The sequence below is a fragment of the Gasterosteus aculeatus genome, chromosome 14 (genome assembly GCF_964276395.1).
Source record: "Gasterosteus aculeatus chromosome 14, fGasAcu3.hap1.1, whole genome shotgun sequence".
Lineage (NCBI taxonomy): Eukaryota > Metazoa > Chordata > Actinopteri > Perciformes > Gasterosteidae > Gasterosteus > Gasterosteus aculeatus.
In genome coordinates, this window is record NC_135702.1 from 7,776,967 (window position 1) to 7,801,279 (window position 24,313).

At 44.9% G+C, this 24,313-nt stretch overlaps 2 protein-coding genes across 10 annotated transcripts; one reads left to right on the forward strand and one right to left on the reverse strand.

Annotated features, from left to right (window-relative positions):
• Positions 1–2: 2 nt before the first annotated feature.
• On the reverse strand, positions 3–11,634 carry git2b (G protein-coupled receptor kinase interacting ArfGAP 2b). 4 transcript variants are annotated; one of them, XM_040197269.2, is made up of 20 exons: positions 11,353–11,600; positions 10,692–10,825; positions 10,428–10,540; positions 9,256–9,361; positions 9,016–9,102; positions 8,776–8,906; positions 8,002–8,096; positions 7,872–7,917; positions 7,296–7,347; positions 7,132–7,204; positions 6,935–7,032; positions 6,701–6,812; positions 6,105–6,256; positions 5,852–6,004; positions 4,136–4,351; positions 3,888–3,977; positions 3,208–3,290; positions 2,422–2,577; positions 2,049–2,112; positions 3–1,876 (listed from the first exon to the last, which is right to left on the reverse strand). In XM_040197269.2, exons 1-20 carry the CDS (start codon positions 11,402–11,404, stop codon positions 1,667–1,669), a joined length of 2,223 nt encoding a protein of 740 aa, XP_040053203.1. In that variant the 5' UTR covers positions 11,405–11,600; the 3' UTR covers positions 3–1,666. The 4 variants fall into 4 exon arrangements, with proteins under 4 accessions (XP_040053203.1, XP_077943952.1, XP_040053204.1 ...); XM_040197270.2 differs by having other exon boundaries at positions 1,561–1,876; positions 7,296–7,344; positions 11,353–11,634; XM_078087826.1 differs by lacking the exon at positions 3,888–3,977.
• On the forward strand, positions 10,985–24,210 carry sgsm1b (small G protein signaling modulator 1b). 6 transcript variants are annotated; one of them, XM_040197264.2, is made up of 26 exons: positions 10,987–11,112; positions 12,625–12,710; positions 12,849–12,892; positions 14,454–14,529; positions 15,288–15,450; positions 15,626–15,778; positions 16,037–16,104; positions 16,193–16,335; positions 16,421–16,552; positions 16,705–16,829; positions 16,919–16,986; positions 17,090–17,253; positions 17,387–17,516; positions 17,839–17,965; positions 18,043–18,107; positions 18,216–18,361; positions 18,472–18,600; positions 18,708–18,881; positions 19,045–19,116; positions 19,668–20,882; positions 20,966–21,090; positions 21,181–21,263; positions 21,346–21,455; positions 21,556–21,652; positions 21,748–21,915; positions 22,079–24,210. In XM_040197264.2, exons 2-26 carry the CDS (start codon positions 12,704–12,706, stop codon positions 22,165–22,167), a joined length of 3,873 nt encoding a protein of 1,290 aa, XP_040053198.2. In that variant the 5' UTR covers positions 10,987–11,112; positions 12,625–12,703; the 3' UTR covers positions 22,168–24,210. The 6 variants fall into 6 exon arrangements, with proteins under 6 accessions (XP_077943950.1, XP_040053198.2, XP_077943949.1 ...); XM_078087822.1 differs by lacking the exon at positions 10,987–11,112 and having other exon boundaries at positions 12,485–12,710; XM_040197265.2 differs by lacking the exon at positions 10,987–11,112 and having other exon boundaries at positions 12,485–12,710; positions 19,671–20,882.
• Positions 24,211–24,313: the final 103 nt, after the last annotated feature.

Sequence of the window (24,313 nt, forward strand, 5' to 3'; positions counted from 1 at the left end):
GGTTGAGGTATGAGTGATATTTTATTTAAACCTAAGGCAGGGAGGCAGTCTGTACAGGGAATGCAATGCCAGGTTGAAACCAGAGGTGGAAAGTAACCGAATACGACAGAGTCCTAAATAGTGACTTTTACATTTTGACATGATAAATAAAACATTATTTTCATCTATAAACACACATTGCTTAATCCATTTCCGCAAGTAGTTGTGATAAAGTAGTCTTACTTGGTCTGGTAACTAATGTTAGCTAAATTTAGATGAAGTGGGAGTAAAGGGGACGTTACCTAGTTACTGAAAGTTAGTTTGCAGAAGTACAAAAAGTACTTCGGAAAAAAAAAAAATATTTGTGAAAAAACCCCCTCCAAAACAAATGCAAATTCAGTGCAACGTAGGTTACAAGCTCACAAAACAGTGGACCATGAGTAAAGTTGTGCTTTTTTGTATATAATATGTACAGAAGATTTTTTTTTCTGTCCTCACTCATTTAGAACTGAACAATTAATTAAAAGAATGAACTTTTCTCCCCTCACGCGGCGTATTCTGGTTCTCTTTCCACCCCGGTTGAAACTGATCTGGCTCACAACAAACAGGCGACACTTGAGAGCTAAAGTTCTACAACAGGTACAGGACCTCAGTGGGCGCAGTCACTTAAAACAGCACATGTAAACCGTATGTGACCACAGGTAGCATCGAACACACTGGAGTTACAGCACCACACCAAATAACCACAGAGCACAAGTGGCCCGCTGAGACGTCCCAAACCTCAGAAGAAAAGTTGGTCTGTGAGGAGCATCATGTTAAACAGAAGCTTATGAAAATAAACATTGATCTTTTCTTAGAGGTATGACATACAGTTTATAAATAGAATAGCATTTGGGTTATTTTGATAAAGAATTACATGGATACGTACATCTTATATATTTGCATAATGCTTTTAAAATTGATTTAAAAAAAAGAAAAAGGGATTTCACACGCGGCCATTGAGGCCATTTCTGTGACAACAGCGCGCGCGCACACACACACACACACACACACACACACACACACACACACACACACACACACACACACACACACACACACACACACACACACACACACACACACACACACACACACACACACTATCAGAAGTATGGTTGTAACATTATAACTGCTGATACTTTGCAGAACAGTAAATTCAGCTGCTGGATGGAATGATGGTTCGCACACTTGGTACCGACGGCCTTACATGGAGCTCAATGCACTGAAGGGACTTTCAAGACCACAGTTTGCTCACTAAACAAACAGTTGAACTCAAGCAAGTGGTAGAACTATGGTTCAAGATTAAAATACTGTCATTGCATCTTAAATATCTTTAAAAACGGTTCAAAGGGAAACTACGCTGGACACTGGTATGAATCTTTTATGAGCTGGGAGGCCGGGTGTCTCGCGGCTTTAGTCTTCACCGGCACGCCAGACACCCGACCTCAAGGGGCTCAGACGATGACGTCTACGTGGAAAAGCACGATGTGGAAGGCTCAACCTCTTGCTGTTGTCATTCCACCCACCCACCCACCCACACCCACACACACACAAAAAAATGCTGGGTAACACTGACTGAATTGAAATGAGCAAGTTATTTGATAAATACTTCTGGGCGTATTTGGGATTGTCTTCACGTTTTAAACTAGTTGTTGTTTTCTTTGGTTGTCACAGTGACGAGTTGCTTGGCAGCTTTGGCAATGTCATAGGCGCACTGGATGACCTGCTGAGTGACCAGCTGGATGTCCGACGCGCGGGGGTCGTGCTCCGCGGCCTTCTGGCACTCTCCGTGGAGCCGGCCGGCACTGGAGGTCAGCAGGCACAGAGAGCCTCGCACCGTCTCCGAGGACGGCCGCTGTGAGGAGAAGGAGGGACGATGGGAGACTCAGCAAAGGCTCGACACGACCACCTCCGTAAATAAACCCCCTTTGTGGTCGAGGGGCTTTGTGTGCGTGGACATACAACAAGCCCTTTGGCTGTGTTTAAACCAACAACAAATCCCTTAATTGTTGGAGGGAGTACCTTACCTTGGGAAACAGGGCGGCCATCTCGGTCACAGCCATGCAGATCTTTTCTGAACAAAGCAGGAAGCTGCAGGAGGGAGAGGGGGAGAAAGCCTGAATGGGTGCTCAGAAACATCAATGCAAGACAACGGCCGCAGACAGCACACGCCCCGTCATGAGAAGAGCCATGTGCCAACAGTAAACACCATTTATGAATTGAGTACCGAGAAACTGCATGTTTTCTTCTAATCTGAAATGTTGTATTCCGCCGCATGGCCCAATAACACAGGTTTTAGTGGTCGGGCGAGGTGACCGGCTGACGGGGGGGGGGGGGGGGGTCGTCACGTTTGATACGTTTGATACTTTGTGGTAATAATACCAATCAAATGCTACCTACCTCTCATGTTTGGTCTCCTGTGCAGCTCTCAGAAGCTCCTGTATGTTCTTAGTGATTTGCTCCGTCTTGCAGATGACGTCCTCTGTGCACGGCAGGGTGGCGTCTTCCTCTCCCTCCTCCCCTGGCTCCACTGCTTCAGAGGCTGGAAGAGGGCTGCTGTAAATGAAAAGAGAAAAATACGTACACACCTAGGTTTATGTACTTTAAAAATAAAGAAGTAGTAATATTTGTAGTATTGGATTTTGGAGTGTGAATGAAGCAAAAAAACTATACTAACCCTAACCCAAAATAACTAACTATACTCCTGCAGAAATGCAGTCTTTAATTTGCAATTGTAACAAAGCAGCACTGATTAGGGCTGTGGATTATGGGAATTTTAAATTTTTTTGCAACCTGCAGCTTACTTGAGACAGTTGCAAGTTAGATATTAGCTGATATGCGAACTTAGTCCTACTCCCTAGACTCTTCCTAAGCACCTGAGCTAATGTTAGTCAAGCTTCCTCCTCAGTCTTCTACGATGATGTAATCACCTTCAGCAACGAAAACACAAAGAAAATATGATTTCATTTTTCAGACATTAATAAATGTCTGAAAAAGTGAACTGATTGTTTCTTTGGGCTGTATGATTGGTGAAAACATAAAAGTGACTATTAGATATGAATATGTATATTTACTAACTAACTACGAAGAAAATAGTGCCTAAAATCAAAAATAATTGACAGCAAGTGTTGCAATCAGTGCCTTCTCTGCATTCGGTGGGTACAAAGTGTGCGCCAATGTTCTCACCCAGTGTCCTCCAGTTCGGAGTGGTTTGGCGTGGTGTCGTAATCGCTCTCCAGCATCATACTGTGAGCTTCCAGACTGCAGCCCTAAAGAGACATCAGCCAATTACAGTCAGTCAAATACAGCATATAGGGTGTTTGGCTAGAACAAACACACACACACACACGTTGTTACCACAGCAACTGTCGGGACATACGAATCAGAATCATGCATTTCCGACAGTTCATACCATCAGACATTTGGTTTGGAAGCAGATGAAGAGAAAGAGACAACCAGGCCGTTGTGGTGTAACAGGCCTGCAGTGGAGTGGATGCGATTAGTAGCGATGAAGTCCTGATGTAAACTTTGGGTGCACTTCGCAGCCAGCTGGGATCAACCAGCACTCTGTGATTAGCCAGATGTCATCCATCTTTGGACTCCGCCGTCTCATCATTCATAAAAACAGCCAACATCACTTCTTTTGTGTCCTTTGAGCCAAAGCAGCTCTGGACCCGTCCAGACAACTGAAGCAGAGGCACTGTTGTGCATGCAGGAAGGCAGGCGATGCTCAATAAATAAAGCAGTTTACAAAAGACACAGGTCAGGAGAGAAGAGACTGCGAGGGTGAAGCAGGGGGACAGTTTTCACCGTCCCCGAGGGTCTGTGTCTGAACCGGGGGACGGGACGGGACTTCTGTACTTAACCCTTCGAGACCGCTCATCCCACGACCAGGACATGGAAGAGGGGAAGGTAGGGAGGGAGGACGCAGCCGTCCCCAAAGGACCCCTCCCAATCTAGAAAGTGGGGGTCAAACCAAGTTCAGCATACTCTATTGAGATGCAATCAATGAATGAAATCAATGGGGGAAAAAAAAAAGCCAGCCCCAAGCCAGGCACCATTTCTCTGTTACGTGATGACAATCCAGCTAGAACGTCGGCGCCGCCGTGCTTACGTTGATCGGGATGGGCTGCAAGACGACTCCGTCGTCGCGGCGGCTCGCCGCTTCGACCCGGTTGGGGTAAGGCCTCGGGGACGAGCCCGTCTCGTACATGGACATGGCGCGACCTCCGCGGGGGGGTGGCTGTCGACCGGAGGGCCCCTGGAGGGGTTGCTGTCCGCCGGGGGGTTGCCATCGCAGCGTCGTGTTTTCACTCTGCAGGGAGTTCAGCTGCAGAGAACAAAATGGCTTTCAAGTCAACTCTAGCGGGGGGGGAGGGTGATGATAACCTTACAAAAAGCTTGCAGAGACATCAATAATAGAGCAGATGCGCCTCTGGGAGAAGTGCAGTTCCTGTGGGTCGAGTTCTTAGGCACCTCTTTTGTTCTGTGTTTCACTCACAAGGAAAAGTTTGAGTCTTTGACAAAAGTGCTGACAACCACCTCTGAAGAGGAACCCTTGAGAAACTGCTGCACATGGGGGGGGTGGCCCTTATTTACTCCAGAAACTGAATAGAGCAACGGGGAACAATATTGGTTGTTTTCAGTCAACAGTTGCAGCCTGTAGTATTACGTGACTTATGTTGTCAAGAGAGCAGCGCGTTGTGATGACACGGTCTCTCAGCCAGACGAAGAGACAATTAGAATTGACTCTGGAGAGTTTGGATGGGAGGAAGAAAACCAAATCAAATGCTGCGGTCTCCCATAATGGGTCCATCATAAATAAATCTCCATTGTTTTTTTTATATAAACAATATATTTTCAATGGCCCATAAGATAAGACAAATGCAAAAAAAAAAATTCACCAGATCATCAGCTTTGATCTGTGGTTGTCTGTATGAAGTATAAATACATTGAAAGCAGAAGGCAGAAAAACAAACTAAACTGGATAACCAGGACGTTGTTTCCAGAGATCTTAACAGAGAAGGACTAAAACAGGACTTGAACTACAAACAAATAAGGACCTGAAAGCAATATAACTGGACCAAAGAAATATGTTGAGACGGTTTGCGTGTTGTTGCTACGTGCTTTGTGGAGGCGTCGCAGATCTAATTGAATGACGGTTTTGTAATGCGGAGTGCTGAGCTGATGACGGAGGGCGTTCTCCCAAACTCCAGAACCATCACACTCCAGAAACTGTCTACATTATGCAGTTGTCTGGAATGTGATGGTCTTTAAATATTTACAATGACTGATCATAATGTCCACTGTGGTTACCATTTGTTGATTATTACTTGGTTCTTGACATATACAACTTCTGAATCCTTCCTCTGGTTTAGACCACAAAGAACTAAAACACCCGATTGTGTTTGGCCATTTCACTGGGCAGCGAAGCAGAGGAAGTCCAAAGATGAATCATAAGAGGAACTTAACCCCCTCCAGTAACATGGCAGCCATTTTCTCTGCAGTAGTGAGTGATTGCAATAAAAATGTAGATTGCCGTGACCTTTTATTTCACTTTCATCTACTTAAAAAGGTAAAAATCTTGTCTTCTATGCAACTACATATTGATGGGCTGTATTATTCACACATAGTTCTGAGAGGGGAAGACGTTACGTCAGAAACATTCAAGGATCTAGTCCAGAGAGGAAAGACAGGAGATCAATGCCAGCGAGTATCAAACCACAAATCCTGCGCTGTGACGCTTCATTTGGACACACGCCTGCAAAACATAAACGTGGACATGATCCGCAGTGCGATTCCCACACCGATTACACCAGTATTTACATACCTTGCTCTGCATGCTGCGCAGCTCATCGCTGAGGTGACAGTTGACTTTAAGAAGCTGCTGTATTTTGGCCTCTGAGGCGTTGAGGGCGCTCTTCACCTCCAGGAACTCTTGCACTGTGATTGGTCCATCAGAGAGGTCAGATGACTCAGAAGTCTGGGGGAGAACATGTGACGCAGGGGGAGGCATTAGATCCATTCGAAACCATTAAGCGGAAGACGTTCTAGCTAATATCTCAATATCTCAAGTCATTAACCTTGGTCCTTCTATCATTGCAGCTGTCCCCGCAGGTGGCCTCCTGCACCGGGTCCTCGTCGGATGCCACACTGTCGTAATCGGGTTGGTCGTTGTCCTGGCTTTCACTGTTATGGCGACTGTCTATTCCTTGAAGGATCAACTCCACGCTCTCTGCAGAAACACCACCAGAAACAAAAAGCATTAGAGATCAAACAGGCCCTGCTGGCTACAGGCTGCTGGATATGTCAAATTGCTGAGAAATTTATTTTATTTCAATTTGACTGAAAAATCAGCTCTAGCTCACTATCAAAAAGTGTGTGATGTGATCTGCTATCATTACAGAATCATTTCACGTTTAAATACGTATTTGGTACCTATGTGTACAAACATAATGAAGTGTGGTCTACATTCCTGTTGTGACCTATATAGCTGAACCATACGGTCAACATCTATATGCTAAATTCCACACTGGCCTCCTGAATCTTGCAACAACCACCTCAGGGTTCAAAGCTTTTTCTCAGTATTCTCTTAGGTGTAAATGCTATGAATAAAACAAAGTATATTAACAAGGCAATTCAGATCCACTCAAAATAAAAACAGAATTATATGTTGTACCTTTGGGACTGTCGCAGGAATTTCCCCACTGCCGCCGCTTAGCATCCGTCAGAATATCAATAACCAGGGTGGCAAACTCATGAGCACTAAACCTCGCCAATTTTTGACGACCCTGCGAGCATAAATGTATCCAAACATACAAAAGGGCAAACACATATGGCATCAATGTTGAGTCCAGTATTTAAACAACAAGTTAAAGTTAGTGTTAGAGTTAGTGCTGGTCCGGTTACTCGCCTGGTTTCTGGTGGAGGAGTACTCGGGATTGACGGGCAGAAAAGGCACAACTGTGGTGTCCGTTACAAGAGTGCTGTGGTTCTGCGTAACCAACCACACTGAAGACAATTTAAGGAGATAAATATGAGATCTAAATCAAAATACAGGCATAAACAGAATTATTCGTTTGCATAATTTTACAATGCTTGCAATTTTACCTGCGTCCGTTTCTCTTCTGTCCACCTCATCGTAAACGTCCATGGCGAGTTCCTCAAACTGATGGTTACTTAGCTGGAAAAAAATGAAGCAGAATTTCTCTCACTTTTCAAATAGTAAATATTGGGACTCTTGGAACCTTTTATCACGCGTCAAAATGTCTCACCGACTGGAGCTTCTTCTTTGCAGCTTTTGCAAACTCGGACAAATCCAAGCTGCTGAGCAAACACAATGCGACACAAATCGATCATTTCTCTGGCAGCCGGTTCCACACCGACAAAGAGGAAACAACGGCAAAACATACTTACTTATTTCTTATCCATCAAAAGAATGCAGCGTTGGATGTGATAAGCATAAGATTGTAATTATTTTAAGTACAACAAATAGCATCGGCGAGTAGCTAGCTAGTCGGAGCTTACTGTATCACCATTTTTCTTACTGAGTATTAAACGATCTGCAAAACAAGGAGGTGCGAAACAAAATCCAAATATGACTTCAACTGCCACGCCAACTAGTCAAGTCTCAGTTTACTTCGATGTCTCAATGTCAATATATTAGACATCTGGGTGAAATTGTCAGTTAGGAGCCACAATGTGTTGTGTTTGACCACCCAAAATCTAAATTCAGTTCAGTTCATTGAGTTCAACCTGACGCAAATAGGAGGGATTCCCTCCAAGCTTTGCTGATGTATCGCGTTCGCAAGAACGGACGGTGAAGACGGGCAGATGAAAATATCCGTTACCTGTCTGCCATCTGCGGGATAATGAAGTGTTGTCCGTTTCTGTGATCTACGACAAAACAAGAACGCCAGAGTTAACGGCCGCAATAGATTAAGAGAAACACGTCAGATCTGCAGCAGCTGTGCTTCCTACCTGGTCTTCTGCCACACAGGTAAAACGTTAAGCGGTCAGTGAGCTCATACTGGATCTCCACCAGCCTCTCCGCCAGATCCTGATGGCCGGCTTGTCTGCACACATTAGGAATAAAAGGTTTATGATTGAGGAATAGGCCTCGGTTCAGAGGGGGGGGGATTTGCCCAGGTCTTGGTTCCAACTTTTTATAAAGTAGTTTGGCGAGAAAACTGTGCAAATGATTCGTTCCGTCCTCCATTGGCTGCTGGTGCTCTTATTGGATTTCTCAGGCTAACGGACTGCCGCTGGCTCAGAGTGTAGCGCTCATTGTAGTGCACGGCATGCAGAATATTTCTGCTCACGGGTAACTGGGCGTTTTCTAGCGGCTTTGTTGAATTTTTTTAAGCTTACGTTACTTCCCTTTTGAGTCCGAAAATACAGCATTTCCTCATAACTTTGAAATATATTAATACATGCAGTTGTTTTTTCCTCTGTGTACAACGGTGTTCAATCTGCAAAGGATGTGCATCGTTTCCTGCCACTCGTGAGCTGGGCTGCGTCTGCTCAGGCGACGCTTGCAGCCACGCTTAAGGTTAGTCATGCGAACAGTAAAAGCCGTTGGCCATGTTTTCTACCTCACAGAGATTTTAACACGGTCTTCAACCCCGTGAGATCTAGAATGCTGCGCCTCTAGAAGAACGTGGTGTTCTTAACTCGACACGGTGTTGGTGCGAACTTACAATCTGGTACAACCTGTTAAAAATGATAAGCAGAATTAATAGCCTTGCATTTTACCTTGCATAATCAATGGGGGTCTTTCCACTGGAGTCCAGGGCCCCGGGATCAGCTCCATAAACCGCCAACAGTTCAGCCTGTAACATTTGTCCTGCTTTTGCTGCTATGTGTAGCGGAGTGTTCCCTTTCTCCTGTCGTCCCAAACAAAACAATGAGAACGCGTCAGCATTGTGTCAATGTTAACCGTGCAAACTCATAAAATAGGTGGGTTTTCTTTTTGGCTTGTTCCCTGACACCCACTGGATGGAAGAAGTTGGCCTGTGCTCCCAGAGATAAGAGCCGTAGGCAGGTCTCCAGATTTCCAGTCCGAACACTGGAGTGGAGTTGCTGAAAAGGAGATCAACACGTAGTTTGATTGGATCCAAACATCACAGATCGGATCGACCCGCCCAAAACTGAGTGACAGATGGGATTTCCCTGCTGGAAATTTAAAAAAAGTTTGATAATCGCAAGTGGAATTCAAAAACAACCATTTCTTACCTTGCTGAGGTCGTTTGCGGTAACACTGTCATCCTCCCGACAAGGCATCCGATGGACATACACCAACATCTGATACTTGGCTTTGATGAACTCGGTCTTATTGGGGCTGGAAACAACAAGACTCGCTCACATCGAACACCAGGAAAACGCAAAATCTGGACAACAGTTGCTATTTTAAAGTGACTACCGCCTCGCGTTCTCATATGTTTGATGAGAATGTGACAAACATCTACCGGGGAACATATCGGAACGGAGGATCTCCTGGTGTCTAACGTTGAAATCAAACACAAGATCTCTTCTTTTGAACAAATAACTTGTGTACAGATATAGAAGACAAATGGGCACTACAGAATACTACGTTAGTGTGGAAGCCGGTCACAGAATGTGCTTTTAAAGTTAACAGACAATGAAAAATACTTCCTTATTTGGTGAATGAAGGAAGTTGGAGCAGCTGCAGGGTCTGACTTTCCGGCCAATTACACAACTCTTCCCCAATAGTTCCTGAACAATCAGAAACTACAATCCCCTGCAAAGGCGACTTGTCTTTTCAAACCTGCAACTATCCTACTGGTACTAAAATCAGTCAGAAGTTAACTGTCGAAACACGGCTTTATTTCCTGATTCAGCCCTTACAGCCCTGTGTGCGATGTAAACACCCGATAGGAAGGCATTGATCTTGAATCCTCTGTTAGGGCCCGAGGACAGCTGCCTCCGTTCGGTGCCGTTTTCTGTATGCGTTTACTCCCAGTGTGTTCAGCGTGGCTGTGTTTACATGTGGCCGACTGTTTATCTTCACTGCGCTAGCCACACCAGACCGGCCCAAGTGTTTATACCAGGCAGTGGATGACTGCATCACATCAGGGTGTTGGTTTTGGTCTTCTGAGTCAGTACATACTGTTTGTTTGAAAAGGCATTTTGGGAAGAAAAAAAAAAAGCAGCTAAATGTTTGTTGATGTGCCTGTTCATAAGTAAATGGAGTTGGATATAGCGCTGGCATCGGTGGTGGTGTTTCCCGTCTGCATGTGACCACGTCCCTCCATTCCTTACAGTTACTTGAGAATGACTGCACACGAGTGGCGTTCATCGTGGTACAAAGGGCCAATTCTGCATGTTCACTGACCTGAACCGTGAAAAATCAATAATGCCAATAGAGCTTTATATCAAGCACTTACTGAACTCTGTCCTGAGGGTTGGCTTTGCGTCTCCCCCCCATTGAAGAAGAAGGGTCCAGGAGGCTGTGCTCCCATATGGAATTAGCTCCATTGCCATAAAGCGTCTGCACCATCTGAAAACGTGAAGACAAACACCTCCATTTCACGTCCACATCCTCCACTATCACAGTTGCATCGGGGCGTGCTGAGGGGTGGTGGGGGGGTATTTGGGGGGCGTGCTGAGGGGTGTTGGGGGGTATTTGGGAGGTGTGCCCGTCTCCTCACCTGTAACTGGCAGGGTGGCCATGGAGAATGTCTCAGGTGTCGGACCTGAGAGCTGTGTCGCCCCAGACCTCGATGGATGCTGCAGCACTCATCGCAGATCAGCACGCCCCTGTTGACGGAGGCCCACCGTGGCTCTGGAATAAGATTTTAACGGGGGGGCAAAAAAAACAAACAGTTAACGTTGTGTCGATTCGTTCATTTTAAACCACACGAGGACATTCACCCAGCAGCATCCAAAACAGCTCAGCTGCTTCCTAGTCGCATCACAAATGCAAACCAGGCGCGCGGGCTTGTTGCGCGACAACGTTTTTAGCTCATTAAAATTAAGCCCCAGCGAGCGAGTGGGGGCACATTAACCAGCCAATGTGCATTAAACCTTCGCTCGAGGGCAATTCGAGCAGAGAGTTGAGACGCAGACAAGGTAACGTGATCAACGCCGCACAGACTAAACACAGACAACGACACGTTTTTATAAAAAGGTTTCCACGGGAGGGGGGACTCGTGTTAACAGCATTAACCCCCCCTCCCCTGACAAATACCCGTGTAGCTCTTTGCTAGTGCGTATTTTCGTCGGGGTTGGCTAGTGGGTTAGCTAGCTGGACGCAACGTTAGGGCTAGCGGGTTAGCTGCGCGGCTAACGCTAGCTCGTCTGACATCATACCCGGGGCACTGCAATCAGCGCAGACCTCTCTGCTTCGGACTCGCTTTGACATCCCTTTTCACAAGTCCCGAGGCTCCAGGAAAGACAGATATTTGAAAGATACGTTAAGACACAGCTTGACAGAGATATAAAAAAATAAAATAAAAAACGGGATTGCCCGCCCTGGTAGATTGTATTCACCGACTCGGGCAAAGCAACTGTGCGCTCGCCTGTCCCCCCCTACTGTTGAACAAAGCAGTGCCGTGTTCCAACACTCACACACCCTCCTCTGTGCCTCCTTGTCCACTTCCGTCCTTGTTTCCTTGATGTCCATCCTAGGCAACCATATCGTCGGACCAACTCGCAAATAGAAAGAGGCTATTTGCTAGGTGCACTGTGCAGCTTAAGTTACTGTATGTGGATGTAGTCTAAGTAGATAAAACAAATACAATAAAACACATAATTCACAAAGTTCCTTTTTACATATTTTGTTAGTTTTAAACTGTTAATGCAGTTTTAATTCCACTAGTCCTGCTCAATGATTTGGAGCATTGTGGGGTAAAACCTACGAATATAACATAACAATGTCACAGACAGAGAGTATGTGTTTATATAAAGGTAAAGTTTAAGAAGTATTCAAAGCGGATGTATTTTCAGAAAACTTCATGTTGTGTGTCATCTAGCTTTCTACATCAAATGTTTTCATTACCACGGTGAATATTTTATTTGTCGTGCATGATCAAAAACCGACCTTCCTGTCTGGTTATTGAACATCAATCTATTTATCTCAATAAATGTTATAAATCATGTTACCCCCAAACATAGGGGTAACATGATTCAAATGTAAAATAGTCTTTATTGGCATGATCACAATGAAGAAGTCCGTATTGCCAAAGTAAGTTGTATACAAGTGTTTTACAATAATGGAATGTATTAGATGACACAACCATATCGTGGGGTGGCTTTTTATAAACGCGCTATATAATTAATCTGTTATTCTCTAATCACTTCCTGATTAGTAACTGTGACAATTCATCATTACCTGTAACCCTCGTGTATTTATCAGCCTCTGCATAATCAATAAAAAAACGCCCCTTTACGTAAGCGTTACGCACGGCGTGCAGAATAAAGGTGTCCCCGTCCCCATCGCTCCATGCGTGCGGCGCGCAGGGCTACTGTGACTTTAAAGGGGTGTTGGTTCCCTGAGAGGTGACAGATGGGGTTTAGTACCCTCTGCTGAGAACGCATCGCGCATCTCTGCATTTTATTTATTGGTTTGTGTCCAACCGGCAGCGTTGTCCTCGTCGCTCTCACGCAGACCCCCGCAGAGGAAAAAGCCGCGCGTGTCCGCCGCTGCAGCCTTCTCGAAGCGATGGGAGGTATGAGGCCCCTCATCTGCCGCCGCTGTTATCTTTTTTTATTTCTCCCCCTTGTCGCGAGCCTGTGAACCAGATTATTTCACACAGCATCCCCATTCTGTTCTTATTTTTGTGCGTGTGTGTGTTCTCCCGTCACAGAGGCAGAGACGCGTCAGAAACTGCTGCGCAATGTGAAGAAGGAGGTGCGTTGGATGTCGTTGCCTTTTGCGCCTGAATCCGTTTATGTTTACAGGCGCTGTGTTTACTGGATGTGTCTGTATGTGCGTGTTTATGTGGGCATCGTGACGACGCCACAGGCCTGTTTATCATGACATTTACCATTATGGACCATTGTGCTTGTGTAATATAAGCGGATGCAATTAGGCAGCCAGGAACATGGCATGACTTAAAGGCTATGCAAGATGATGCTGACGCTGATAGTGAGGATGATGATGATGAGAATGATGATGATGATGATGGGGGTAGTGAAGATGATTTTATATTTTTATAAAAAACTGCAAATTTTAGGAGCTGTGTACATGATGCTTTTCTTTCTATATATTCTCTCTCTCTCTCCATCTGAAGAAATCATGGTTAAACCGTTTTCTACAACACACCATCTTATTCTTCTAACAGTTTCATTACCGTTTGCAATGCAAAAAAAAGTCCAACCTAAGCTGGCTGATTGTGACTGAATTAGTATCCATTTGGATATTAATCTACATCCAAATTGAAGACAGCACAGCTCGGAGTGTTCCAAACTGCTCAGTGACTCCCCGACTCCCCAAGGGGGGAAAAAACTCCATGTTTTATTCATTGCCGAGGAAGACCGGTGCTTCCATTCTGATCGTGTCCGTGCTCCCCCTCACCTGTGACTCATTGCCTCTCAAACATCCATGTCTCTCTGCTGGATCCTGCAGCAAGGAGGGGCTCAGCTGTGGTGTGCAGATTTAAAGCACAGGCGGATTCGTATCATTAGGATGTTCTATTCAGGTTCATAATGCCGCTTTCTTTTCTTTAAACAAGAACAGGGAACCAAACATGTTGTGGGCATCCGACATCCCCTCTGCAATTATGGGATTCTGCTCTCATGCCAGTTTTACAATGCAGTTTTGCATTGCTTATCAATACACTTCAATAGTTTGTAGAACATTTGTTTTTCAAGGTACATTTGTTAAAGCAACAAGCTCTACCACAATAAAAGGTCAGTCTATAAAAGTGTATCGATCGATGATGACTGTGACGATGATGATGATGACAGTCCATGAGCCGGTTAAAGGAACTGACATTTTACTTCTTGACTTGGAGACGACTAATATCCTTCGCTATAAACACTGAGACGATACCAAGTTGCTTTACGGGGTAAATTGCGGCCCCTGCTGCTTTGGTTATGAACATTTCAAAATAAAAAAAGGAAATTATCCAACTTAAGTCCACTACTAGATTGCTGGAATGCACCTTAAAGATGCACTATGAAGAAAATAATACTATCTGATAGTGAAAGCCCTATGCATCACATTTGTAACATTCCCAGAAGATCAATAACGTTTTGTCAGGATGTTAAGTAGTACACATGAGTTTAAGGACTTAATGAATCATTCGGTCTGTATGGTTGACACATGAGTGTGTTGTGTGACTGTGCTGCTCATGCGTTACTCATCAGGACCTATTCTCACTTATCCCCCCCATTGTTTCTTGTTCGTTCTCTCTGTGACCGTGTGAAACAAACCAAGTCCTGTCTCACCGTGTACCTTTCTCTATTAGGTGAAACAAATTATGGAGGAGGCCGTCACAAGGAAATTTGTGCACGCAGACAGCAGCCACATCATATCCTTCTGCGGTAAATGTATTTTGTGATTGCATTGCACAATAAGGTATGTTCCTAAATTCAGGGTGTATTCTCTAAGCTTTGCTTAGGAATCGGTAGGGGCTGTAAAGAAGGGGACGCTACAGTAAATAGACACATTTTGTTTTGTCCATCTTAGAAAACCTCTTTTTGGTCTAAAATTGTTGTGTTCACTTTGGGAGATAACAGCACATGCTGTCTTTAATCAATCAGCCACAGTAGTTGTTACTACCTCATTGACATTAGTCCGTGTCAAGTCGTCACCTACCAGTGAGTTCATCATCAGAGGGAAAAACTGCTCCCTGCAGCCTGTTCAAGCAATGCGAATGCTAGCAATTTATTTTCATGATGCCATTAGTCATCATGTCCATTCATATTTAATAAGGTGGCTGGGTGGATACGTACCAAAGTACGCAAACACTCTTCAAAGGTGTTAATATAAACCGGGAGTGAGGCGTGTGTGATTCACATTCTGCATATCCTAGCAACGCTGTGTTGGGCAGATTTTAGTCTGTTTCTACATGTGCAAATATGTGCTTGCTTTTCATCGTTTATTTACATTTTTTTATTAAAAAAAAAAGATTCAAACTTGAGGGTTTCACAAAAAGGATACTATATCTCGCTCATGAAATAAAACAAACCCAAGGGCAAATTCACAATTCCACCTTAAGGTAACAAAAACATGGACAAAATTGAATCGATTTTTTTTTTTAATCAAATAATGGTTGATCTGTGTGTGTTTGTCCGTGTAGCTGTAGTGGAGGCCTGCATGCTTCATGGACTGAAGCGGCGTATTGCAGGTCTGCTCTGCAGTAACAAGGTTGCATCACTCTTCATGAAGGCGGCAAAAACCTTTTTGCCTGCTGAGGAACTCTGCCACAAGGTCCAGGAGGTGGAGCAGCTCATCGAAAACAAGTGAGATGTTTACTTCCGCTTGTGCAAGGCTGGTTCACAAAATGAGATGCATTCTGTTTCTTTATGTATGCGTGTATGTCTCCCCCTTTGTGCTCCACTTATGTGCCATAATGCATCCTAACGCCTTGTCCTGTCCTAAGCGTCTGTTCCACAAGGTTTCTCTTCTATTTTTCAGCAAGCAGAACAATTCCTCACTCAGTAATGACCGCAGTCGTCAATCCAAGTTGGCCAACCTCACCCCTCAGGCCCTGAAACACCTTTGGATCCGAACTGCACTGATGGAGAAGCTCCTAGACAAGATTGTCCTGTACTTGGTGGAGAATAGCGGGTATTTTTATGTATCATTCAATGCAATTATAAGCTAAAATAATTGCTATTGATGGTTGTATCCTTCATTCAATACTATACTACGATTTTACAGTATTTCTCTGTAAAAACTGATATCAGCTTTTATTCAAAGCAGCTTTAATCTTTCCAGCTTTTCTCCTATCATACACACATTCCATATTATGTGGTTAAAGCCACGGTATTCTTACGGAAGTTTTGTTAAAACATCCTAAAATGTTATGAATGTTGTCTCCTGCAGTGCCTTCTATGAGAAAGAAGCCATGCTGATGGATCCTGTGGATGGACCAATTCTTGCATCTCTATTGGGTATTTATTAGCCGCTCTAACCCGCTCGTGCACCGCACTGCCTCGCCGTATCTGAACGAATTGAAATGTGTTTGACCTCGTTTCACAGTTGGGCCTTGCGCCTTGGAGTACACCAAAGTCAAGACTGCGGACCATTTCTGGACGGACCCGTCTGCCGACGAGCTCGTGCAGCGGCATCGCATCCACAGCGGCCACTGTCGGCAGGATTCGCCCTCGAGACGGCCTGCCCTGGTTAGACAGCGAAGAATACTTGAGCAAATAATCCGCTATTAACTACTGTGTGCGATACACCTGACGTATTCTCAACCTGTGACAGATCCAGAAGAGACAATCCAGCGGTAGCATGGACGATCGTCCTCTCATGTGGGTGAGGGACTATGTGGAATCACTGCACCAAAACTCCAGAGCAACACTTCTGTTCGGGAAGAACAATGTGCTGGTGCAGCCGGTGTGTGTTTTTTTTTTTCTTCTTTTCATTACGTCTCGAAATACAACCGTAATCCTTTAAGAGAGGCTTGTTTATTTTCCCGGGACCTGGGCGCGTCTGTTCTAGCGCGGGCGGACGCGGCGTGCTTTTAAAGCTCTTGCTTTTGTCTGCAGAGAGACGACATGGAGGCCATCCCGGGCTACCTTTCTTTACATCAAACCGCAGACGTCATGACGCTGAAATGGACACCCAATCAGCTGATGAACGGCAATGTGGGGGAGCTGGATTCTGAGAAAAGGTTTGGCACATGGAACCCAATCAACAAAAAAACACTTTTATTATTGCATTGTTTACTCCACGGCTCCTTTTTTCTCCTAATTCTCGCAGTGTTTATTGGGATTATGCCATGACAATTCGTTTAGAGGACATTGTGTATCTCCACTGTCATCAGCAAGGTACAGTAATTCCCTCTCAATGTTTTAAGCGTCACCAAAAAAGTGTTTTTAGGAGTTAGGAGATAGGAGAGACTTTTTAAAAATGATTTTGTTTTCAATCCAGTGAACAGTGGGGGGACGGTGGTTTTGGTGAGCCAAGATGGGATCCAGCGTCCTCCTCTACATTTCCCCAAAGGAGGCCATCTCCTCCAATTCCTGACCTGCCTGGAGACCGGCCTGCTACCTCACGGACAGCTGGATCCACCGCTCTGGAATCAGAGAGGAAAGGTCAGCGTGAACGGAGGACAGCAAAAGCACTTCACAAGCGTCTTGTTTTCCTTTCTGCATTAATGCTGCGTTCACCTCCAGCTACGACCCCTTATCACAATCTGTGGCGAATCACCGCCTTTCCACTTTACAGGGAAAGGTTTTCCCTAAACTGCGAAATAGGAGTCCACACGGCTCGTGTGATTCTGTGTCCGACAAGGAAGAGGACGAAGCAACCGATTATGTGTTTCGGATCATCTTTCCTGGCAATCAGATGGAGTTCAGTGAGTGTCTTTAATCTTCCTTTTCTGTCTCACTGTCTTAATCTAATAAAACGTAGCCAGGGAGTGCATCCTCAACTGCATTACTCTCTTAATACTGAAACACCGATTAGTCCCTTTCAGTTTGGATAAACCTGTTTTCCTCAGTCATATATCATAGTAATATCTTTCCACTATTTATCTCTGGTATTAAGCTGCTACACGTCATGTCCTTGTTTTGCCTATCTGGTGCCTGTGTGTCCCATTGTGTCCATCGTAATTTCATCGGGTTTCACTTAACTATGATAATGACGGTAGCACTGATACAAGCCACCCCGCTGTGCAGTGGCCCTGGAGCTGATGGACCAGGGCGTTACTTTGTGGCAACCCACGGCCAGAAAGTCCTCATGCTCCTCCTGCTCACAGAACGGCTCCTCCGATGGCTCCCTGCCCAACGGCTGCAACCAGGAAAGGTAAACATTACCTACGTCCAGGCCCGAATATAAATTCTGATTAATCCAGTTGAACAGTGCCATTCCTTTCCTACCAGGGCTCCCTTAAAGCTCCTTTGTGACACCATGAAGTACCAGATAATCTCCCGTGCTTTCTATGGATGTAAGTAACAAAGGACCGTCGGTTGACTTTGATTCTTTTGGGAAGAATTTAATTCCTAATGAAACGAGCGCTCTTGTCAAAATTAAAACTTCTATCGTTGTCATCCAGGGCTTGCATACTGCCGTCATCTATCCACAGTTCGTACGCACCTTTCTGCCCTTGTCAACACCACTATAGTTGACCCGGATGTGCCATGCGACGCCCACGGAGGACTCTCTGTGGAGGTCTGGGGCCGGTTCCTCAAGGACAGCTCTGTAAGATTTACACTGCAACACCTGGCCATAAGATTTATTTTGAATTCAATTAAGTAGACCATTAAATGTTTCTCGTGAACAGTCAGCATTACAAAAAAATCCTTGTTTAGGCGTATGAGGAAGAGGAGATACACAGGCTTGTGTATTTCGGTGGTGTTGCTCCCTCATTACGCAAAGAGGTCTGGCCCTTCCTGTTGGGACACTACCGCTTTACCATGACGGAGACATGCAGGCGAGAGGTATTTCCACCTTCCGTCAGACGTTTTGATGGTCCGACTGTAAAGTTCACACACACGCCACAAGGGGGACGCTGTCCGCGCGTGTTAACGCGAGGGTTCGGTTTCAGATTGATGAGCAGATGCGGACTGTGTACGAGCAGACCATGAAGGAGTGGAAGGGTTGCGAGGCCATAGTCGTGCAGAGGGAGAGGGAGAAACACGCCGAGGCCCTCGCCAGATGTTTGTCCGGCGGCAGTGTGGAAAAAGGGCCAGTGCAGCGGGACTCCACCATCAGCACCGATGCAAGTTTGACCTTTTGGCATAAGATATCCTGCATTGTATATAACCATGAAACACACACACATACATATGAAATATACGGAGGAGAGCTGTTTATAATATCCTGTCATTTACAAGCAAGTTGACAGGTTTTTTTCTCTCTTGTGGTGCTTTTCTCCACTGCAGTCGTCTCTAAGTAGCAGCTCAGATCCACCGAATACTCACACACAAAGTGATTCCATCAGCAGCGGCACACAGGTAATCTCAACAGCACTGATGTTTAGATAAAAATACAAAAGCACACCATTGTTTTGTGTAATCCTGGTGTTACCCTACACTGCTATTTTTCATTACAATTATAGTGTAATGCATGGCGCGGCCTTCATTGAGTTGTGTTCCCTTCAGTTTCTACATTATCTGGTCATAAATCAAAGAAATGGACAAACTGGCCGAAAGTGTGTGACCTTCATAATGGCGCTTGATGAAACGCCAGAGTCCTAAATAATCCATTTCATAGTTTACGACATGTTACTACACAAAATGTCAGGGGAATACCACAGTTATTGGGAAACGTTGACTGTCTACACAAAAGGTTGTGTCTATTCAGCAAATAGTTGTTGAGCTATTTCACAGGATTAGTGAAAGCTTTACCAGGGCTCATCCTCTCAGGGACCACGAATGCCTGCGAAACTTCAGAGCCTTTCCATCCCATCATTCATAGATTTCTGCAATGTTTTCTTCAGCATTGGTCCGTTTCATTGGTCCAGGATTCAGAATGCATTGCATGCTGACGCCTCTCCTGTGGTCAGCAGGTATCTGAATTGGTTGAGGCAGTGGATCAGATTGGGACCGAGCTCAAAGTCGGGGAAGGAGAAGCACAACAAAGCACTCCACTAAAAGACGTCACAAGTGGCACTGCGGACAGCCCCTCCTCCCCAGGTGCGTCAACTCAACATCCGAGTTCAGCAAACAGCCCCCTAGAAACAGAGACGGCCGCTGGAGCGGCAACCTCTCAGCCGTCGGAAGCATCACAACAAGTCTTACATGAAAAACCCACAACTGGATCACAGTCAGGAGGCGAGGACACGATGGAGCCGGGAGCCAAAGCTGTGATTTCGGAGGCAAAAATGGAGAACGTTTCAGAAGGTGAGATGGTCAAGGACAGTGGAATCAGTGAGTTGACAACCGAATCAAAGGAAGAACCTGAATTAGAAGAACGAAAATCTGAGAAATCTGAAGATTTCAAAGCAGTCGACACAAAATATAATTTAAGAAGTATCCCAGAGAGCACTAACATCCTAAAGCTAGAAACAGAGATTCATAATGAATATTTTCAAGCACCTCCACTCGGGCAAACCTTAACTTTTCAAGCACACAAGAGCAAAGATGTGGAAGTGGAGCCGCCACGTCGTCCTTTAGCAGAAAAAGAGGTTAATCCAGAGGATGAAAGAAAGACGAAAGAGACTTCTGAAAAATCGGAGCCAGCTTCTGAACAAAAGGCCTGCATCACGTGGCCGGAAAGAAAGGATGCTGAAGGAACCGCCTGTGAATTGGCGGAAATCAAAAAAGATAAAGCCGCAGAAATTCCATTCGAGAAACCTGGTTCAAAATCGCCCGTCAGGCAGGTCCTGAATGCCCTCCAGTCGGCGTCGAGGGGCAGCCTTTCGTTACCGTCCCACTCCCGGCAGTCTCCGGACGCGGCGGATTCGGATGACTCTCCTTCGGCCCTGGAAATGGAGGACATTCCTGCAGGGACGTGCGTGACCTCAGATGACATCAAGGCCAGGCCTCTGGCGGGTCTCGCTGCTCCACCTGTCCCCCCTGCGCAGAGACGGAAGATGGCATCGGAGGACCTCGTCCTAGATCGCCATCTGGACTCGGCGTGCAACACCAGCCCCGAGGGCACCGACCCGGGCCTCTCCGAAGAGGAGCCCGAGATGGACATCGCGCTCGCTGAACCCGAGCCCGCAGAGTCGGGAGGAGACACGAAACGCGACGTCCCCTCGGAAGAACCCACCTATTCCGTAAGCATCACGCACGACACGCAAGACACACCTCTTCTTTTGATCGCCAGCGCGCTTACAGAATTCTCCATTGTATTTCGCAGCAAGAAACACTGGACATGTACTTGATCAATTTACATCGCATTGACAAAGATGTCCGGCGCTGTGACCGAGCGTATTGGTACTTCACTCCCGAGAACCTGGAGAAGCTGCGTAACATCATGTGCAGGTAACCGTGTGGTAAATGTCTCCCCGACGTTTATGTCTAACCCCCGAAAAACCATCACGTCTGAAAAAAACTAATTGGCTGACTTTGCAGTTACGTGTGGAAGCATCTGGATACGGGTTACGTCCAAGGCATGTGTGATCTGCTGGCTCCTCTGCTGGTTATTCTGGACGATGGTCAGTGACAGAAAACTCGACCCTTTGCCTCAATGCACATGAGTGGCTAATAGTCCTTCTTTCTTGTGCGTGCGCTTCACAGAGGTCATGGCATTTAGTTGCTTTACCGAATTAATGAAGAGGATGAACCAGAATTTTCCACATGGCGGTGCGATGGACTCCCACTTTGCCAATATGCGTTCTCTTATCCAGGTATGTACATGTATGTGCACCGACTCGTGTGCGCCTGCATGCATATACAACAAAAAGTCGTAAAATAAAAATAGCATTTGTATTGTTTTTCAATGAATAGATCCTGGACTCTGAGCTGTTTGAACTGATGCAGCAGAACGGAGACTACACTCACTTCTACTTCTGTTACCGCTGGTTTCTACTTGACTTCAAAAGAGGTGACGGCAAACCCATGAGATTTACTTGAGTTGTCAGTAAAAGAGCATTTTGAAATTTGTACAACTCACCTGTTTGTCTTTTTTTTTTCGCACAGAAATGGTGTATGATGACGTGTACTCTGTTTGGGAAACAATCTGGGCAGCCAAGTACACCTCCTCTGATCACTTTGTCCTCTTCATTGCTCTGGCACTTGTGGAGATGTACAGAGACATCATCCTGGAAAATAATATGGACTTTACAGACATCATCAAGTTCTTTAATGGTAAGAAAATACAGGAAAATACAAGGAAAACAATGTTGCCAATTCATTAAATTCAGTAAAATCATTTCAAAATATAAATTCCACTCACCCCAAAAATAAACTACTGATTATTATAAATATTACAAAGCATTTTACCTCTTGGATGTTACAATTCTCTTCTCAGAAATGGCCGAGCGACACAACGTTCCGCAGGTCCTGATGATGGCTCGAGACTTGGTCAATAAAGTGCAAACGCTCATTGAAAACAAGTGATGCTGCAGCTGTTCGCACATCTCATCTCTGTGGTTGATCGCTTCAAGATACTAACACAACCACACACACAACAGTAATTTATCCTAGAGGAAAGGAATACATGTAAATCAAATGCAGTGATTGTTAAGTACTCAAAAGACAACTGGTAATTATTCTTGTTTTCAGTTGCTCCTCTCCTCTCATCTTCGGGAGACGCAATTGTTGCCAGTGAATTTCATTTGAAAGTGTTAATTGTTCACCTAGTGAATGTACCCTTAATGCTTCAGGATGTGATTTGTTTTGCCTTAAATTCAACTGTTTTTTCAGGGATACAGCAACCAAATTGCGTCACGGTATTGTTCTTCTGATAGGGTTGATTGAGTTCTCGTGATGCACTTGAATATATTTTCGACATTGCTGTTATTTTCGCTGAATTTGTAGCTAACGTGTCTAAACATCTGCTTGGATATATTTCGGTAATATCACCGTCGGGCATTATGAGATTATTTGCTTTCAGAGGAGGTTGTGTCCACGTCGTATGTGCGGTTCGCGTCTCAGTAGCCATTCGGAGGATATCTCGTCTCTGAGCCTCGATGGTCCTGTTCCCCGGTTTGCCTCGTGGCTCGCAGGATTTCCAGACTGAACCTGTGACCTCTGTGAAGCCTTGCATGTTTGCACATAGTTTGCATCAAGTCCAGTCCCTTTCCTCTGTAAACAAACGGCCATACTGGTGCCCCAACTCTCTCTGCACACTTCTCTTTCCCACCTCAACTTTGACATCAGTTTAACGTTTTTCTGCCCTTCTTCGTCCTGCTGATCTTGGTTGCCTTGTCTCTAGTTTGCTCTAGTTTGTTATTTTGACACGCCTAAACTTTTAGCAACCAGTCTGACAATGATTGCTGTTATTTTCCTTGAGTAACAGTGCATTTCTCTTCATTCATGTCTATATCTTTTGAAGAAGAGCTCTGCGTGCAAAACACTTGAACTCTCAATTGAGGCTTAAGTCAGTATCACAGGTTCACTTTAGCTTTGACTCTTTTCTCTGTGACATTTAGTTTTGTGTAAAGCTAGTTTGTGCACAGAAAGCAGCCTCCGCCTCGATGGGCTAACCTATTTCCCTTGGAAAGAGACGCCCTCTTGTGTTTAGCTTGTTAAATCAGATCCGGGGCTCTCCGGTTCCTTGGGGGCCTCTGATTTTAGCAAGGTTGAAATGGTCACTAGATGTATCTATTGTACACCTCCTCACACAGTTTCTGTGCATTGCGTCTTACCACCTACGTGCGTCTCTCATCTTGTCGGAGCCCTTGTCTGGTTTTCACTGTCTAGTAAGTGCAAAAAGGGTGAGGTTAATACATAAACGGTCAGTTCAGTGGTAGCTATTCTGTAGTATGTAGCCAGGCAGATGGTTTCAGTTTTACGCGTGAATGTTTACACCATCCTCTGCTGCTAATGCAACACCGTTGAAGGTAATCGTTTGTTCTGCTGATAATTAACACATATTGGCAAAGTGTATTTCCAGAAACAATGCGCTGGACACCTCGATGTCCTTCTTTAAATTGGTTTCCCGAGATCTAACAAAGCCTAATAGGGGTTTGTGAACCTGATCTAGATTGCAGTAATTCTAGATTAATTAAATCTTCTAATCTCCACAGATGGATACAAAAATATCTACCAGCATAAGTATGTCAGAAAATACGATTTATTGGTTCCACTGTCAAAAAATAGCCATAACCCACCCATGTTTGGTTCACTGTGGCTTAAATACCAGTGTTTTGATATCTCTGCTGTGTCTCCACATGATCTTCTAAAACGTGCCCGAGTATTGCTGTTTGTGCATTGCTGTTTGTCGTCAGAAGATTAACTGTATACAATGTGATAATAGTACATTATTTATTAAAGGCAATACGATGTCTGTTTATGGGCTTTATCGGATTATAAAGGTAAGGAAGATAAAAATGTGCCATTGGAAATAAATAAATATATATATATTTTTTCTGTCTTCTCAAATTGTCACCTGGTATAATTAATTTATTGTGTATTAAAAATATTATATTTTGCATCCCATGTGCCTCATATATTTTCACACTTTGTATATTTTCCTACATAAGTTACTTTATGTGGTCAGCACTCGTGACTCGTTTTGTCATTTGGCCTTTAAACGGTTGTT

Excerpts from the sequence above, each read along its gene's own strand:
- git2b (XM_040197269.2), bottom strand. The coding sequence starts at position 11,404 with ATGTCAAAGCGAGTCCGAAGCAGAGAGGTCTGCGCTGATTGCAGTGCC. Across the intron at positions 9,362-10,427 it reads AACCCTCAGGACAGAGTTCA|CCCCAATAAGACCGAGTTCA; the intron begins GTAAGTGCTTGA and ends TGTTGTTTCCAG. Across the intron at positions 6,005-6,104 it reads GCAATGATAGAAGGACCAAG|ACTTCTGAGTCATCTGACCT; the intron begins GTTAATGACTTG and ends GTTCTCCCCCAG.
- sgsm1b (XM_040197264.2), top strand. Across the intron at positions 14,530-15,287 it reads CCACATCATATCCTTCTGCG|CTGTAGTGGAGGCCTGCATG; the intron begins GTAAATGTATTT and ends TTGTCCGTGTAG. Across the intron at positions 16,553-16,704 it reads ACAATGTGCTGGTGCAGCCG|AGAGACGACATGGAGGCCAT; the intron begins GTGTGTGTTTTT and ends TTTTGTCTGCAG.